The sequence below is a fragment of the Leptidea sinapis genome, chromosome 37, assembly GCF_905404315.1.
Source record: "Leptidea sinapis chromosome 37, ilLepSina1.1, whole genome shotgun sequence".
Lineage (NCBI taxonomy): Eukaryota > Metazoa > Arthropoda > Insecta > Lepidoptera > Pieridae > Leptidea > Leptidea sinapis.
The window spans coordinates 5,705,417-5,725,234 of NC_066301.1; the positions used below are offsets into that span (position 1 = coordinate 5,705,417).

The 19,818-nt window shown below is 34.7% G+C and overlaps 1 protein-coding gene across 2 annotated transcripts; it reads left to right on the forward strand.

The window, feature by feature from the left end:
* The first annotated feature begins 1,503 nt into the window (after positions 1-1,503).
* Positions 1,504-16,863, forward strand: LOC126975732 (uncharacterized). 2 transcript variants are annotated; one of them, XR_007731782.1, is made up of 7 exons: positions 1,504-1,977; positions 2,096-2,198; positions 4,036-8,524; positions 11,623-11,717; positions 12,949-13,023; positions 13,321-13,454; positions 14,774-14,922. XR_007731782.1 is itself a non-coding variant. In XM_050823737.1 (6 exons), exons 1-6 carry the CDS (start codon positions 1,681-1,683, stop codon positions 16,749-16,751), a joined length of 5,241 nt encoding a protein of 1,746 aa, XP_050679694.1. In that variant the 5' UTR covers positions 1,504-1,680; the 3' UTR covers positions 16,752-16,863. The 2 variants fall into 2 exon arrangements, 1 of the variants encoding a protein (XP_050679694.1); XM_050823737.1 differs by lacking the exons at positions 11,623-11,717; positions 12,949-13,023 and adding an exon at positions 16,683-16,863.
* Positions 16,864-19,818: the final 2,955 nt, after the last annotated feature.

A 19,818-nucleotide genomic window follows, 5' to 3' on the forward strand; every position in this document is an offset into this window, starting at 1 on the left:
GCGAAGGTTGAATTCGGCGGCAGGAATCAGGTGAAACAACTCTTCGGAACACTCCCCGTGATGAATGCTATAGAAGACATACAATGAAGCGATGTCTCTATGCTTATTCCGCACCCGATCGAAGGCCATCGCTATGTCCAAACTCACCGCCAACGCCTCTCCCTTCGACTCAACCACTTGCGCCCATTTATGGGTGAGGTATGCATGAAGATCACCAGCTGAGCAACCCTGACGGAAACCGTACTGCCAGTCGCTGATCAGCTGGTGCTCCTCTAGGTATCCCAAGAGCTGGCGGTTGATGATCGACTCCATTACTTTGGAGAAAATGTAATGGCAATGGGGCGGTAGTTGGACCGATCCGAGCGTACACCTTTCTTAGGGATCGGGTGCACTAAAGCCGCCTTTCATGTGGCCCTGAGTTGACGACGGTGCTAACGCGTTTATTCCGGAACTCATATACAAAAGGCGAAGTCAGCCCTCATGGAAGTCAGCCATTGATTATCTGATCCAAAAAAGGACGACGAAGGATCGACGACCGCAGATATACTCACGTGATCAGTCATATGCTCCGCGTTACATAAACGCACAGCAAGGCCGAGCGTACTCGACTGACGCGTCGGGGGTCGATCACTATTCATGCAATTTTAATCAATGAGCGACAGAGTAGGTGCTAAATGCTCATTGACATCGTATGATCGAGGTTCGACGCGAGTTTACACAAGCCCGCGTTCGTTGGCCGGCTTACTGCGATAGCATTAGTTTTAGAGCGAGATAGAACACATAATATTATTCTCAATTCTTATTGAATGAAACGTTTTACTATTGGTCAAAATGTAAGCTTTAGTATTGGTGTGTATTTTCTGAACTTGTAAATATTTTTTAAGCAACAATTGTAATTGGGTAACTAGTTTTAAGGATATTGTATATATATCATGTAACTTTCTAATAAATCTTATCTTCCACGTATTCCTCACAGTCAAGCAGTTGTTTTATTTAATCGCCAAACGCTCAGTCTCTAAAATCTATTAATTAATATAATGCAAGTTAAAGTCTATGACACTCGCGGGTAAAAAGTTAGCGTCTGTCTTCGCCACTCGCATCCTTTATTGTCAAGTGTCTGGCGTCTATATCTGTCTCCCTCTCTCTTATGTGATCAGTTGGCACTCCAAACATTACTGGGCTGCCAACTTTTAAGTGGATGCAATCGCCACATACGCAACGTCTACTGTCAGATGCCACTTGTTCTTTTCTTGCAGCCAAGCAAAGAGAATTTAAATTCAAATTGTTTAGACACGTGCTGCAAGGCTTTGCTATTGCCTTTCCAACGGGGAAGAAGACTTAATAAAAATGAGTTCTAGAATCCAGACATTTCCTAATAGTGTTCTGTGTGTTCTGTGCTCTATTGGCTTTTGAGTAAATAAATATATTCTATGATTTGGTCTTTGTAATTAATTATACGGAGATCCGAGTATTTACATTCTCTTTGTATGGGTGATTGTGATTTAGTCGGGTTAGATACGGGTTAAATAGATTTTGTTTTGTTTTGACTTTTGAGATTTATTTAAAAATTTAATGTTCTCTTCTTGATAATTAAAATAACGGGATTAAATATAACAAACTCTTTATGGTCCTTCAAAGATGATATTCGATTATGATTGATAATATTGCGTTTAGTAAGGAATGGATGCTGATAAAAACTCGAAATCCGTTGAAAGTTTCAGTTGCGAGAATATAACTGCTGTCAATGGATTAATACTAGAGTATTATAAAAAGTTTGGAAGAAAACGAGACCTGGAACAGTACTTTTCGCTATCCACCGCGCAGTGTGAAATACAAGACCCAACAAGCTCGTTTTGGCGCAAGATGAAAGAATCAACGGATTCGGATTCTGGTGAAAAGAAGAGCGAGTCATCTACAGAATTATGCAGAATTTCCATTAAATGCTCCATTCCGGAACCCGCTAGTTCAAAGTACCAGGTAATAAGTATTATCTACTTATAAATTAAAAATTAATTAGTCTCGCAAAGCGCCTGTACTTTAAATAAAACAATGTCAAAAAAGTGTTATTTGTAAACATAACTTTTACTTGTTACAGAACACGAATGAACAAGAAACACCAACAATTTCTCCACCAATCATTAATGAAAATGAAATAGGACATTCTGATAATGAATCAGATGAAATCCATTCACAAATATGTAAGTATTAAAATTGATGCTAAAAATCCTAACTGTCAACAAGCCTACCTTACCAACAGCCAACAAGTTGCCAGGTGTAATATTATCTCCCAGTTTTGGCTATAAATGAAAATAATTTCTATCCAATATGACAACCTTTGGCTTTTATGTAGGCCTTTTTATCTCTGTGGCTATAAATCTGTGGACTTACAAACTATTTCCATTTAACAATTAATTTCAAAGGTTCCGACTACTTGTGGCTATGAGCATACACTCTGTCAATTTGCTTGCTGCAGCACTTTTCACTGTGGAATGTTATTATCAGTGAAAGTATATTTTTGTACTTTTTACCTGCATATCGGGATTTAGGCCATGTCCTGTATATGACAAAAAGCACCCAGCAGGTTCAATCATATTCATTTCTCATGATAAAAAATAATGGTTCCTTTTAGGATATTGTACAATTCCAGCATAAACAGCCTAGTTAGGTCTAACAGCATGTGGCCACCCCAATCTTTTATGGTCTTTAATAGGATGTGTTAAAAGTGTACAATATACAAACTATACCATACCACCATACCATACCATACACGGTACTAGCTATTGAAATGTCTTGAAGGACAATTGCATGGCCATTACTGCAATTTTCGTTTTATTTGTTGTAAAGTGAAATTGTAGAAAATGATTGAAATTTTCAACATAATAAACAAGAAACAACATTCAACATTCTAAATTTAAATTTACTGCCTGACTAGTTTATTACCGAGATAATAAATATATTCCAAATTAAAAATTGGTTTGATTTTACTATTTACTTAAAAATGCTCAGGAAACATACACCAAAGACTTGTCTAATACAACTATTAAAAACTATAAAATATTATGGTGGTATATGACATCCATTACAGAAATAAATATTTTAAATATTCTAAGATATTTAATTTGCCACAAATATGTTAATAAAAATTTTTTGTAGAACATCCTTAACATTTTCAAAAAAAATGGATTCAGCAGTACTGGTGGATGATATAAGAGTGATGGAAACTGGAATATTAAAAAAAATCTCAAAAGCATAAGCAATTCCTGCTCAGAGTTTATTTTTGATTTCTTATTCATTATATTTAATTTTAAAGGTCTACTTTATTCAAATGAATATTCTATTCTTGAGATTTAAGTCATATTTACATCAGTGGCATTGTAACTTGAATTTTGGATGTATAACATAAATGTTTTCAATTTGAATAACACATGTTAGGCTTACGATTTTAATAGAATCATTCACTCACCAATTATGCCGACACCGAACCTCATAACCAAGGCAAAAGAGAATAAATAAAAAAGTTGTTTATTTGACTTGAGATTTTTAATTCTCTGTAAATTTATGCTGTTTGTCAAATTACAAGAGTATTTTTGGCTTATATACACATTTCAAAATTAGTTAGCCATATCCAACTAGAAACACATCTAAAAAAGGCTATTGTATTGTTCTGTCATAATGTATAACCTACTTCATTTTAGTCTAAAAGAATCTTATAGATTATTAAAGAACAAACATACCAAGATTTATGGATTATGTGTTTATAGGATGCTTAGCTTTGTGTTTAAAAAATTGTGGGTTTGGATCCCACATTGTTAATTAATTCACTATATTACATCCTAGAAGTGAGGAAAATCTTTTTAAAATATCAGTTTGCTTAGTAAAAAACAATAACAAGAAACAAAAAACTATTACCATATAGGAAGTTACCTACATCATAAAATGTAGCATAATGATTGTAAATCATTACCTAGCATGATAAATATTTTCAGATAATATGTTCTATAATAATTAATACACTTTTTTCATTAATACCTACAGCCTTGGATGGAACACTGGATAGATCAACGAACAAAGCTCATTCACCAACCAGCAGTGTTACATCACAGAGAAAACTGGAATGGGATTCACTGGGTGATGTTGGATATGCCAACCAAAGTGATAAAAAGACATCTGCTTCTAGTTTAAGTACTCTCGAAAGATTAGCTTTACAACAGCAACATAACTGCATCAGTGATTCACAGAAAAATGATCTTGGTTTACCTACAGCACACTCCACACCACTTGAACCCAATGAAAGTAAAACATCAGGAAAGAAGAAAATTTTCAAGAAAACCACAAAAATTACACAAAAGGAGGTTGATTGTGTTCAACTTAGTATACCACAGGTCTCAGATATACCAATAAATCTGAATTTGACAAAACATATATCATTTAATATGGACAAATCTGGGGATGTGAATGTTGAAAAATCTGGGGATATTAATGTTGAAAATATTAGAAAAAATGAATCAGAGGCACCTAAAAAACTGTCTGTTGAAACAGGCATGACACAAGAAATAAAAGTTGACAAAGAAATTCAAACATCATTGATTAATCAAGAAGAATCTATAGACAATAATGGACCTCCACATAATATCCAGAAAAATGATCAAAAATTCCCTGTCTTAATAAGTTTGAATACACTCAGAAGAAGGAATATGCGGAATGTGAGAAGGATTAAAAGAAAACCAAAAAATAAAAAACCTTCCAAAGCTGAGAAAGAAAATATTCCACATGATCACAAGGGAGAGCAAATTTCTGAAGCAGAGAGTTTCGAGTATATGCCTGGCCATGTATACCATTTGAATCAAATAAATAATAGGGCTCCACAGATCAGAAAGGACAACAAATCAAGTCTGGAATCTAGTACTGGAAACACAACTGAATCAAGCAAGGAAAAAAACTCATTCACCAAAGACTTGGAGAAAAGTATTAATTTACTTAAAGTTGCTCTTAGAAAACGACATGCTGATGATGATTTAAAGAAAAGACTTATAAAGGAAATTGTTCAGAGGCTTATTAGCTCAAAGTACAATGATGATGATGATAGTACTGATTTCTTATCTGGCTTAAGCTTTGACAGCAAAAAGTTGGGCTTAGGAGAGAATCATACAACAACCAGTACATCAGATCCCAATGAAACTACTGACAAAAGGCTACCCAAGAAGTCTATACTACGCCAAGACAAATTTGATTCAAACATCATACCTTCAACATCACAGAGTGTTCCTAACTTAGCTTCTGTAAAAGCTGAAACTCATATGAATACCCATTTGTTTAAGCCTAGTGGGTCTCATACAGATTCTGATATATCTATAAAAGAAAGAACTCACTCCTACCCAAAAACATCTTCAGAAGAACTTTACCAAAAATACACAGATGCTCTTAAAAGAGAACTAGCATATAAAAAACATTTACGTGAAAAGGAGTTATTTTTGAAACAAAAATTGGTTGGATCTGATACAAAGATCAATGTTATAAATCAATATGACATACAGTCTCAGAATAGAATTAAAAATCTTATGAAAGATTTGATCAGAAATAATTATGATGATGGGTCAGGTGATGCAAGCAGGTTAGAAGGTGGTCCACAAACAAATTTAAATGTATATGTCCCTATAAGAAATCAAAGAAGCCATTCTGTTTTCACTCTTTCTTCAGGATCATCTGATAACCGTTCAAAAAACGTAAAATTGAAAAGTAAATCACACAATGACTCCAAAGAGAAGCCCTCATGTAGTAAGACTGAGAGACATTGTTTATGTCCTTATTATAGCTCACATGGTAAAATCGGTGTTACAGATAGTTCTGTACAGGTGAATATGCAATGTTGTGACAAAAGGTTAATATGTAATAAAAATGAAATCATTGACCAATATGAAAAACCCAAACCGTCACCAAGATGCATTTCTGACATAAAAGACAAAAATACAGCTGGTCATTGCAAATGTATGCATAAAATTTTAGAAATCAATAATGAGGGGTCCAAATTATTGATTACTAATTGTAATACAAGTAATTCATGTGCTGTAAAGTCAAGCTGTGATAAAGAATTCTCTCTAATTAAAATACAACCTTCATGTGGATTGAAACAGAGATCATCAGCAAAGGTTTTACATGGCGAAAACATAGAGTTTAAGGAAAGCTCTAGTTCTAAATCATCTCAAACAAATATAAATTTGGAAATACCTTCAAGCAAAAAATGTTGGGAGCAAGATAAACCTCCTATAAACAAGCAAAAGGTGGATATTGAATTACCTAATTCAAATAAAGCTCCCAAATGTGTGCATGAAGGAATTAGATGGACTCAAACAGAAATAAGTATAGATCCGAAAATATCAGACCCTGCTTTAAGTGATATAACTGCAGTAAGTGATAGCTGCTGTGCAAAATTAGTTGGTGAACAATATAAAGAGATATCCAATAAATCACTACCCTGTGGTAGCAATACATGTACAACTGGATCATCAACATGCCATAGCAAAAATTCTACAGAAACGAATATTAAAGAAATGAGTAACATGAAGGAAACAAGTAATATGAAAAAGTCATGTAATGTGAAAATGACACATAATATTAAAGAGACATGTTGTATTGATCAGACTTCACAATATAATATAAATTTAGTCACACAGAGAAGTGATAAAGAGGTACAATCAACTGAAAACAATTGTCATACTGTGGGAAGCCAAGTGGATATACCAAGTTCAAACAATTTCACAATTCCGATTCAAGGGACTAATATGACATTAAAGGTTAGCTTGGGGTCCAAAGAATTTCAGGATGATGTAGAGAAGAAAAGTCTTATGAACAACTGTCTGGATGTAAAAGAACCTACCTATGAAACTAGGGAAACATCAACATGTAAACCAAATACTGCTGACAACGGCACATCAATTACAGAAGAGTGTTCTAAGGCAACCCAGTGTACCGATACAAATATATTTGACCAATATTATAACCAAACCTCAAATACTACTCTAACAAATTCTAATAATAGAATCTCACAAAAAAATAACAAAGCTGCTTCTGTTTTACCACATAATCAAAGAAGTGGGCAAAGACATCCTGATCAAAACTATTGTGACATTAGTCCACCCGAACTTAAATCACCCCCTGTTTCATTCAGCAATCAATTGTCTAGTCAGGAATTGAATTTTATTAAAAGGAGTTGTTATGACAAAAATATGCCTCAAAATGCACAAAACGTACCTATTGATTTACCAAACAACCAGTTTTGCAACCAAAATGAAAAAAATATTGGAGGGAGCTGTAGCACTCATATTGCCTCCTCTGCTAAAATAAATGGTGATTGTTGCAAATTCAACACATATCCAAAATTAGAGTCTCGAAAACCATTACTCCGTTCAAACACTGATACTGATAGGATTGAAAAAGGATCTCATGTAACATTTAATAAACTTATTGACAACCTAACAAAAGGTAATCATAGTACTAAAGATGGTCAAGACAGAAAATTTGAAGATATGAATTGTAAATCAGATAAATCAGGAACCAGTTGTTCTGAGGTGCATGAATCTAAGCAATCAACAGACTGTGACACAACACATTCAAAATCTTCTAAAAGTACAAATGATAGTTCCATGGGAAGAGAGGACCCATTAATTAAAATCATACAAGATCTAAAACGCAGATATTCAAAGAAAGATATAGATAAAAACAAAAGGAATAGATGTTATAAGGACATAATTGCAGTTATAAACTATCTATTAGATACAGAAGAGAGTTCAGATGATCAAAGAACTTCCAGCAATCATGAAGAAGCATGCACCACCAAATGTGGGTCTAAAGTGAAAGAAAAATCAATACAGTCTCAAAACAAATCGAAAGCTCAACATAAGAATTCTGATCCTGAACCATCAGATTTGACATCAAGTGATTTACCAAGTGCATCAACCAATTCAACCGCATACAAAGTTATGAACAAGATAATGAAAGAATGTCAGAAATATCACCATAACAAATGTAAATCCCATTCACATAGAAAATGTGAAGTATCCAGTAGCACATCAACAAATTGTGATAAATGCAAGCATGTCCATTGCCACTGTAAAAGCAAGTGTAAGAATGTTAAAAGTAAATGCTATGAAAAGAACAGTGTTGCTTACAATCTGATCATACAGACTTCTGATAGTGTAGTTAGTGAAGATAATAATATGTGCATGGACAAGAAACGTCAGTTAAAAAACATAGTGGTGAAAGTACCATCAAGATGTAAAAATTCAAACATGCCATTTAAAGAGATGTCATGTAAAATTGAAAAAAATATGTGTGGTGGCCCTCAAGCTTGTAGGTGTCATCGATCGAAAAGTTTACCTTGCCATGACAGTGATATATCTAGTACGGATGAAATACTTCGCAAGGCACAAGCGTGCTCTGTCAGAAAATATTTGGAAAGAAATCGACCTGACTTTATTGAAAAGTCCTCAAATCGCCAAAGTTGTTTGAAGATTTTGAATGAAACGAGGTAAGATTTCTGTTTTAATTGCATAATAATTATTATAGTTAAATTTTACTTACCGAATGACTTAAATTGTAATCTTGCTAGTACTTAAATGTGGTATACTTGAGAGCATAATATAGGGAAATTAATGGGGTGTTTTTGTATTTGTATTGTACCTACAAGCACATGAAACACTCCATCTAAAGTCTCAGGGGTGACTAGCGAAAAAATATGCTACGCTAGTTTAATATTAGGTGGATAGAGACATTAATAGGATAAAACTGTCTGAAGAATTCTGGAGAGACCTAAACAGGTGGTAATCTGAATGCATTTACACCTCCCAGCCAAACTCTTAATTTTTACTGAGTGATTAAAGATGTGTGTGGCTTAAGGTTTTCGTGATGAAAGACCACACCCTTTCTATTGATCCGACGATTCCAGCCGCTTCTAACTTCTTCCTTTAGTCTCACTAGATTAGTCAGTGACCCCTGAGTATTCTTTGACCATGACCTTTTTCAGATTTCTCTAAACTATTCGGTTTTATTATGTCTCAATACAGAATCGCAAATGAGTATATGGTTCATTAGCTTTTTTCAGTGAGCTTAGTTTTGTAGTTAGACACTATTTCTTCAGCTATAGGTTTCGTAACTACTGAATATATAGTCTTTTTCAAAAATGGTGTCCTTTTGAAACGTAATAAGGCGACGAGAGCGAGCATCTTTGACATCGGAATTCCCGAATTGGAAACGCTTACCCAAAATTTGTGCTAGTCTTAATAATACTGCAGTACCTACTTTTGGGTATCAATAAATGCACGACTCCATAAATATCCCGAATCTTTATTCGCAGCCTGCAATGCATTTTTCCCTTTTTGTATTAAAATTTTACAGAAGTAACAGGCAGAAAAGTTTATGTTTTGACCATGACCTTTTCAAAGTCATCACAATAGTCATCCAGCGGAATACAAATAGTACAGCAAACATATTCTATTATTAGATTATACAAACTATATGCGAAGAACTTTTCCCTGACCTACCTATTATTATTTTTACATCATTGCATATTATTTATTATCTATACTATTATCATGAAGCGAATTCCAATTTGCATTATATTTATATTATGATAATATCAGTTTATAAATACCTGGCTGGATTCTGCAATCTGTAAGTTAATACGAGGGCGGCACTGAAAATTTCGGGAATCAAAGAAGTGACACAACATTAGTATTTATTGCTGTTCGAAGTAATCTCCGCGAAATTTGACACATTTTTCCATACGATGGAACCAATCATTGAAGCAACCATTCCATTCGGAAGTTGGGGTCTCCAAAATGGCCGTTTTGTAGGCGTCCACAGCTTCTTCAGGTAATGAAAATCTCTGACCACGCAATTTATTCTTTATTTTAGGGAAAGTATAGAAATCATTAGGGTAAGCCCTAATGATTCATGAATGGTCGGGGCTGTACGGCGGATGGTCTAATAATTCTATGTTTTCTTGCTATAATATTTTTTCTGATTTTGTTCTGTGCGCGGTGTGAGAACTCGCATTGTCGTGATGGAGGATTATGCGGCGGTTTCAGTTCTCTTTACGGAGTTCAGAAACGACCTGTGGCAAACAAATGCTAGCATACCATTCTGCATTAACCGTTCTTTGTCCCTCAAGAGGAATAGTCGCAACATGGCCGGTTTTGCAGACAAACGTGGCCACCATTTTTTTTGTAACACTCCGTGAACGAACAATTTTTGTTGGCTTTGTTGTTATTTGTTTCGGGTTCGTACGCGTATATCCAGGATTCGTCACCTGATACGATGTTGTATACAGCATTTGAGGACCCTGCGTGGAATCCTTCGAGAGTTCTGACGCACCAAGTAACGCGAGCCGCTTTTTGCTCTTCACAGTGCAAATGCAGTATCCATCGGAAAAACAACTTTGTTACACCTGATTGTTCATGCAAGATTATTTGTATTTTACTGAATTTCGCGGTATGTCACATGTCGATCTTCCTCAATCAGCTTACGCACAGCATCAACTTTTTCTTTGGTGACTGCAGTTTTTGGACGACCTTGACGGGGATCATCATTGAGCTTGACACGTCCACGTTGAAATTCAGCAAACCAGCGATAAATTGTGGTTTTGGTTGGGGCTTCGTCACCAAATGCAGAAATCATCCGGTCAACACACTGTTTTTGTGTTAAACCACTTCGAAAGTCATAATAAATCATCGCTCTAGAATTTTCTCGAGTCGAAACAAGTTTGAAAAGACCGATAATCTTTTTTTAAATAAAAAAAATGGTATTCGATTTTTAAAACCAAGGAGTTTTTAATTAAAAAGATTTTAATATGACAGGAACAGTGAAAATATTCCATTCCCGATACTTTTAGTGCAGCCGTCGTAATTGTATGGTATGGCTATTCAAGGATTGGTTTGGTCTCTGCTCCAAGTTTATCAACCGCGCTCACTGAGAACAATAGCTTTTTTATTACAACAACTATTAGATGCTTGTGTGTCCTAACATACGGTTCGTGTTATTTTACATTGAAATTAATAGAATACAAAATACTTACTGATAATATGTTATCTCAATGTCTTTCTTATTTTTCTAGTATTATTTTTACAAAGTTTTACTACGCAACCCGGCCTTTTAGTTATAATTATGAGCAAAGTTTAACAGAACATGTGGCACGTTAACGTCACACATTGTTCGAGACGAGATAAGTTGTCGCACTTTGCGACTACGCCTGCGGTATCTAGTTGGAGCGCTGCGGAGACCAATCCTTAATCTAAGTGTATGACCCGTATTTTGGCACATTATCTTGGGTAGCATTTATGTGTCTCCTATTTATCTGCATATAAATTTCGCTATGCTCAGAATTTGTGCGAGGCGTTCACATTTGAATTAAGTAGAAAAAATATTATTTTTCAATATTGCGATCACGTAGTGAGCTCAGACCATGTGTAAATAAAAATTTGAAAATAAAAAATCGATTTTTAGACATCGATCTTTTCGAACTCGATTTTTGATGAATCGATTCTAATCGATTTAAAAATCTTTTTTAAAGATCTTTTTTGGAATGAATCGCCGTCCCTACGTAGTTTATCTAATAAGTCTTTTCTCCAGACACCCGACATGTCCTAGAATGAAAATGATAGTCGTGCACTCGCCTGAATGTTCTGCAAATTGTTGTATGGGAACTGCTAGTATGTATTGTTCAGGTAAATGCATATTAATTATATTTGATATTGTTTTGGTCATAACTTTATTATATAATTAATTTATGGGTAGCTTTAGCTTTTACTAATTTTCATCTATTATCAAGCCCTAAATATATTCCGAAATTAATTTAGTTCTGACATTCATTTCATCATTGTACCGTAAATATAGACATTTATCTACACCCATGCTTTAAATCCTCTATTAAATATTCTAAAACAGTTAGCTTATTGCCAACATTATAACATAAATAAACTATCGAGGGCATGACTTCTTTTACGACTTTCTTCTAAGTCTCGTAGTTTCAGACTTGACCATCACCGCCCTTCTCAAAAAAACATCCTGTAGATTCTTCCGGTATCTTTTAGAGACGTTCTTCTGTCTTGCCCGATTTGCTCGTCTATATGGTATTATATTGTTAAGTCTACGGTTAAAACTGTTTTAAACAAGCGAATTATACCTGATTTCTTTATTTATACTTTAACCAAACCTAAATTGGTCCCAGTATGATATTTTTAATCAATTTGTACCTTTTGGCATTTTCATGACCGATCTATGGAAAATTTTAGACTTCTATTCTTATCCCATATATTGGAAAATACAATGTAGGTATTTTTGCTTGGTTTTTGTATTTCAAAAAGGATGCTGGGAGAGTTTCTTGCGACTCTTTCTCTCTCAGAGCGCCATTTGTTTCCGAAGCGGTAGTAGTATCTAGTTTATTAGAAGCGACATCAAATAGAATTCTAAAGGAATCAATTTTGAAAATAAATGCCGTTTATGCGTTTCATGTACACTTGACAACACAAACAAATTCAAATTCAAAAAATCTTTAGCCACTGTAAAACTTTATAAGTTATTTAGTGCAAGTCAGAATGAAGTACAAAATTTACAATATTAATCAAATGAGTATAACAATATTCATTAACAAAATTTAGAAACATTAATTCCAATTATCTTTATCATTCAAATAATCTTTCAAATTATAATAGGCCTTAGATGTTAATTTATTTTTTACGATACATTTAAATTTTTAACAGGTAATATTTTAATATAATTTGGGAGTTTATTATAAATATAACACAATCTACTTTAAAAGATTTATTAATATTACGGAACCTAGTAGATGGAATATCTAAAGTACACTTAAAATGTCGGTTCATGTAGTTTGCAGTTAATTTCAACAGTAAAGTAATTATAGTAATGGTATAAAGGCTAAATGATATATTCTTTTAGGTGTTCCGTTTAATCAGCCTTGTGTCGATCCATATAACAACTTGCATTGCATTCAGCGTAATCCGAACAAAATGGGTGAGTTCACGACTTGATGTTGTTTTATAGGTTTCATAGAGATACACCATGCCAAAAATTTGTTATTGAAGTGAAAACTTCCTTAGCGGCGTTGAGCAGTTTTCTTAAATCTTAAACTCGCGTCAGGACACGTGACCTGATCGAAAATTCGTAAGACAGTCGTTGAAATTATGCATGAAAGTTGATTTTTCTGTGTACGATAGTGCCATAAATGAATATTGTATATAACCACATAAATAGGCATAGGTCGCTCTGCAGTGGAACTTCTTTTCATGCACATTTTAATTTTGTGTACAGGGCAAACGCCAGGGCAGCCAAACGTAAACTGCTGTCACTGCACATGGAAGACGAAGAAGCAATGAGGAACCTCACCGATTCAGAGCTAACAAAAATGGCTGACATTTTGAGCAAGGAGATGAGGACTAAAAAGGGTATACTCTCATTTAATCTATTTAATGACCTCCACACAGCACATACCAAAATAAAGTGTATATGTACCTAAGTATGCATGCAAGTTATATTTCTTTGGCGTAAACAGTGCAAAAATCCTTAAAATTATTTATTTTTTCTTCTATTCTACGTTTGTAGAACAATATTGCAAAGATGGCTTTGACAATTAATTATTAAATAACGAATACGGCTGTATGGGCTTGAACCCTTTGCCTGTCATAATAATGGAAGAAGAAACCAGAACAAAATAACGAATGTCGCAAACGTCAGAAAATTTTATGAACCAACTTCACCCTGTTACTTTAGTGTTACAGTGATTGTCAAAAATATTAGACGTTCCTCATAAATTAGTCATGCATGTGATTATAGTTACTACAGTAGACATGCGGTTTAAATGTCAAATGTTTATTTTAGTAATTGTTAATTATTTGGTTACAAAGTCACCTCAAAACTGTCTTTGTTTATATTTTTAGCATTCGTTTTAGGTATCTTTTCAAATCTTGATGTGTAAATGTTTTTTTTATGTAAAAATTTTCACTTAATTAGAGCGCCTGTAGGATTTTATACGCAAACATGCTCGCAGACGTATTACTAATTATATACAATTAGTAACGTTTTCTTATAGCTATAACGAATATAAAACACCAAAAATCATTCATATACAATAAATTCGATAACTATGCGAGTGTCTATGGCTTAGATAATTTATACCTACGTCTAGATAGAGCATCTTGCTGTTAGAAAACGGAGGAAAACAGGCCCGGATGATTACTTAAGTGTGCGTGACAAGCTACGTCTTACACTCGCGATTTGTATGTCATTTTGTGTTAGTGTGCGTGCATTGCTCAGAATAAAGGTCGACGTCTTCACAGCTGTCACTCTCATGTCATATTTTGGTGGAGGGAGTGTTCCGAAGAGGTGTTTAACCTGATTCCTGCCGCCGAATTCCACCTTCGCACGACACGCCACAAGTTAGGATATCATCCCAACCATCTGGATGTGTGACGGTCCTCCACAGTGCGGTTTTCAAGGAGCTTTCTTCCACGTACTACAAAGCTGTGGAAAAAGCTTCCTTGTGCGGTGTTTCCGGGACGATACGACATGGGTACCTTCAAAAAAAGCGCACACACCTTCCTTAAAGGCCGGCAACGTTCCTGTGATATCTCTGGTGTTGCAAGAGAATGTGGGCGGCGGTGATCACTTAACACCAGGTACGGGTCACATGGTTTGTCCTCCTATTCCAAAAAAAATTCTCGTCATGTGTAAAATAAATTAAGATTTGGAATGTAAACTGTTTCAGTACCACCGAAATTCATAAGTGAACGAGAAATGAAGAGACATTCCGAGAAAATATACAAATCGCTGCCCGAAGTTGTCCTGAAGAGGGAAGAAAGCAAGAAGGAGAGTATCAAAAAGACAAATTTGTTGATGGCCAACATGTTTAAGAGGGTAAGTAAGGTATTCTTTTACTAACGGTCATAAGATGGTCTTCCACTGAGGTAGCCTCGCGTCGAAGATTGTCTTGATGATCAAAAGTAACAAGTGAGTTTTTGGTAGGATATACTTCTTAGATTATTTATACATCTACATAGACTGTGGCATAACAACGTCGAAAAAAATAGACTTTGGATCTAACCAGTATGTAGTAACCAGATCTAACAAGTATCATACCAATCGCGAGTGTAAGACGTAGCTTGTCACGCACACTAAACTAATATTCCTGGCCTGTTTTTTTCGGTCGTCTTGCAGCAAGAGATACTTTTCGACGTTTTCACAGCTGTTATAGTCTTATCTAGATGTTTAAATGATCTGGACACATGAAATTTCTAAAATGATTGAATGAAATAATAAACGGTATTTACAACCGAAGAATTCCAATTGCGAATGTTGTAATAACTTTTATCTACACCCATGCTTTAAATCCTCTATTACAGATTCTGAAACAGTTAGCTTATTGCCAACATTATAACACCCAATGTTCTAATAACGATTACATCATCCAAAAGAGTGTTGTAATGTTGTACTGAATTTCATAACACTCCTATTTTTTTTTCATTCCCTTCATTCTAAAAGAGTTTTAACAGACAGCCACATTCTTATTGCTCGATGCGTGGCATCTGTATGAATTTCAAAAAAAGAACGTTTTGGTTCACGCGCGTTCTACACCACCAGAAAGTCGCGCGCCTTAAAAAAAAGTAGGTTATTCGAATCCCCGCCATTTTTCTTCGATATTTTTATTGTTTTGTTTACAAAAAATGAGCGATTAATTTCCAAAAGAACATAATATTCGAGTAAATTTTAATTATTGCACTATACAAAATGTAAATTACTACTAAAATAAATAATTCATTCATTAATACTTAGTTTATTTGTATATAATCAGTAATGGATGATATTAGGTTACTACTAGGAATGCCTGTGTTAATGTTAGCAGTAAGCTAACTGTTTCAAAATCTTTTAGAGGATTCATATTTTGGGTGTAGATAAAGTCTTGTATGCAACTGTTGATAATTAGGTATTTCACTCATGTGATACTATTATCACACTCGGCTTCGCCTCGTGAGATAAATCCACATTCGTGTTTTAATACCCCTTATCACACAACTCAACTCGACTCAACATCAGTGGGAAATATATTGTGTCAGCACTCTTTTAGAACCCAAATAGTTTAAATTAAAAAAAAAACACCTTTTCGCTATAATTGTAAATTTGGATAAGTTACTCCCATCTCGTGTTTATATATATATATATATATATATATATATATATATATATATATATTTAACTAATGATAATGCGAAAGCTCATGGTCGCTCAGAGGGCAATGGAGAGGGCTATGCTCGGAGTTTCCCTGTGCGATTGAATCAGAAATGAGGAGATCCGCAGGAGAACCAAAGTCATCGACATAGCCCAAATGTTTGCGGAACTGAAGTGGCTGTGGGCGGGGCACATAGTCGACAGACAGTTGGCCGTTGGGGCAGTAAATTCCTCAAATGGCGACCACGTACCGGAAGACGTAGTATTGGTAGGATGGACCGATGATCTGGTCAAGATCGCCAGAATACGTTGGATGAGGGCAGCGCAGGACTGATTGTGGTGGAGATCTTTGGAGGAGGCCTTTGTACGTCTTCCGGCTGATGATGATGATGCTTCTGTTGTTTAATAGCTTTATATATTTACATAACTAAGTATTTTAATGTCATTTTCAGAATTTACAGAGAAAGACACTTCGGGGCGCTATCAACCTATCAAATTATAGTACTGTGGTAAAGTTTTGACATATCCGTGTTCGTCACGTATATTATAATACCTTTGTAATGATATTTTATTATATAATAATTATTATTATATTTTGTTATCGTCTTAATAAATGTAACAACTTTTCTAAAAGAGTGTTTACTGAAGCCCATTTAAAAGAAGATCTAAATACTACGTAATAAAAGGTGGGGCTGCCTAAGTAAAAATTAAATTTAGTTTAGTATGAAACGTGCAGTCATTTGACATAAGTTTGACGTATAATCCGGCTAAGTTTGAAAGCGAGCAGTTGCTTATAACGTTGTGGACTTCGGCTATCTCCGTTTTTTGCAAGATTCCATCATCTGTCAATGTCTGCACGTTTCATACAATCGAGTGAATCGCTTTTTTTTAGAGTTTCGCAGGCTGCCCAGCTAATCAGTTTCATGATATTCTGATTATTATTCCAAGGAGTCTCATGGCTATTAATCTATGATCCAAATGTTTTGAGTTTTCCTTAGTGTTAATTCCGCCAATATTTGTCTTAAAACAATTCGACACTTGTTTCGCCTTCACACGAGGCATCCTCAGGACATGTTGTCTCGCCAAATTCTGGCACGAGACTGAGTTTAGTCAAATATTGGCGGAATTAAAACTTAGGAAAACTCATTTTGATAATTGGATGGATTTCAGCAAAGTATCGCCTGCTTCAATATTTTTTTTTATTTATCTATGATACTGCAACCCTTTCGACAACCCCTCGGGCAACTACGATCATGGCTACGTAACGCCACATACCAATGACCTTCATAATACCCGATGGGCACACCTTATAAGCTACAAGCGACCGACGGTCGAGAAAAGCGATACCTGCTCTACCGAGACTGATTCGAAAACTCGTCAACTAAATCAAAAATGACCTCCAAATTGTGGAAGTAAGGTTAAACTTTAACCGATTAAAGGGATATATAGCACTAAATAAGCATTACAATTAGCATAACGTGCAGTCCCAAGTTGAAAGACTATCTGGTAAAAGACGAAACGGTTACTCATGTAGGTAATCCTGGAATGTACAGGAATAGGTGACCAATGGGCAAAAATCCTCAATGATATGAAGTCGCTCCGAAAATTCTGTGCATCCCAGGAAAGTTTTAAAATTCTGGAAGGAGCTGTGCTGCCTAACCTGCATACAAAATGCACATGAAATAGGAGCCCCCCATCTTACATCATAGGTACGATATGTACAGGCCTATTTTTATATTCAGTTGCCGGAATTCTAATCTATTAAATAAAGCACGAATAATTTAAGCCTGAAATCACAGTAAAATGAGACTATCGATCGCTAAACGGATAAATACAATGTAATTCGGTTGTCGATTCTCCGGGCCTGCAACGTGTACGGCGAACGAACTGCCGATTACCTAATACCTCGCTTGCTAAATGAGCTGCCCTTCATTGAGCGGCAAAATTTAAATACTAAAAAGATTAATTATAGAATAAAGGATTACCTATTACATAAATTATAGCAGCTAAGAGAATTTTGAACCTGTTCAAGTCATATTTATAAGTTATATTTATTCGTTTTTAAGTCTTAAAATATTTTCACTGTGTTCATTTAATTTATAGCATAAGTTGTGAGTTGTGACCACCACATTCAAGTAAACTATCAAGTAAGCTAATCACTGAGTAAAATCAATAGTAACAACATGCGAATTTCACGACCTTAAAGTAACACTAATCTTAAGATTAGCTGTCCCGTAACTAACTTGCCACATCTTCTGCCAATTAGCACGGTTACTTGACAGTTGCATGATATTATGTGCCTACTATTATTATCATTTGTTGTTTCGTGCATCTTTTCAGAGGTAGCATAAAAATAAATTATTAGATATGGATTTGTTCGATTTGATTGATCATCAATTGGACGAGTTAAGATTATAGATCTTTATATTATATTAATTATTTTTACTTTATAAGATATTTAATAATACCAAAATATCCCTCTCGTGTAAAGTATGTAGTTCTCTCTCTTTTAATTTTATCCATAATGATATTCACACAAGTAACCACTAAATGACAAAAACTGTATTGTACTATTTCCAGATGCTTTCTAGTTTCAAAGGTCATGCGTCAAACATCTGGCGCCAAACAGTGAAATGAACGCTCAACATTTAACAAATTCATAAATGACAATCTACAATGGAGTTTGACAAGTGATATTTGACGTAAAATTTAACTAATATGACGTGTGATAGATTCATTACTCGCATAACCAATCAGTAGTTACTCAAGACATAATTTTCGCTTGTGAAATTGGCAAAAGATACTCATAACATGTAGCTTCCAATTAACGTTAATTGAGAAGTTACTAATCACAGCTTTACTTGGACATGGTGAACGAGGCCCTTAGTGTTATTAGCATTAGTTGTTAACCTTTGTGGTTTTTTTAGATGTTTATTTGACCTAGTTTTATATCGGTATATGTAATATGATAAATAAATAAAAAAAAATTGTCTGTTAAAAGAGCAATAATGTCTTTAATGCCATTGTTGGGAATATTTAAATTTCCCTTTTTTCAAATAACCTAATGATGGGTACTTTTTGTCACAGTAACATGTCTAAAGCATAGTTTGTACTCTACTTCCAAAGATAGATATAATTTACTAGTATTATATGATATTTATGCTTACTTTTTCGATTTAAGTTTAAAGTTTATTTTTAACCGAAAAAAGATACTATGCTGACCCATAGAAGAGTTGTAAAGAGATGGCGTATTTGTCGTTTGCGTGAATCAATGAACGCCAACTTACTGTTAAAATGTGTATTTGCACCTTTTTAATATATCATTGCCTACGTCTGACTTACGGCCGTTCACAATATACTATGTACAGATAGAGATAAATTACTACGTTCTACTGTCAGTAATTAGCTGTCAATAATCTGAAGCTGTCCCAATACATCCGATAAGTCATTCTTATCGCCTTATATTGGGACGCGTGAATTGCAATTTCCATACAAACTTCAATCGCTGGTAAGCTATACGTCGACCCATTGACAGACAGCGTGTACGGATAAGGTGAGTTACCGTCGATAATATTATTGGGACAGAAA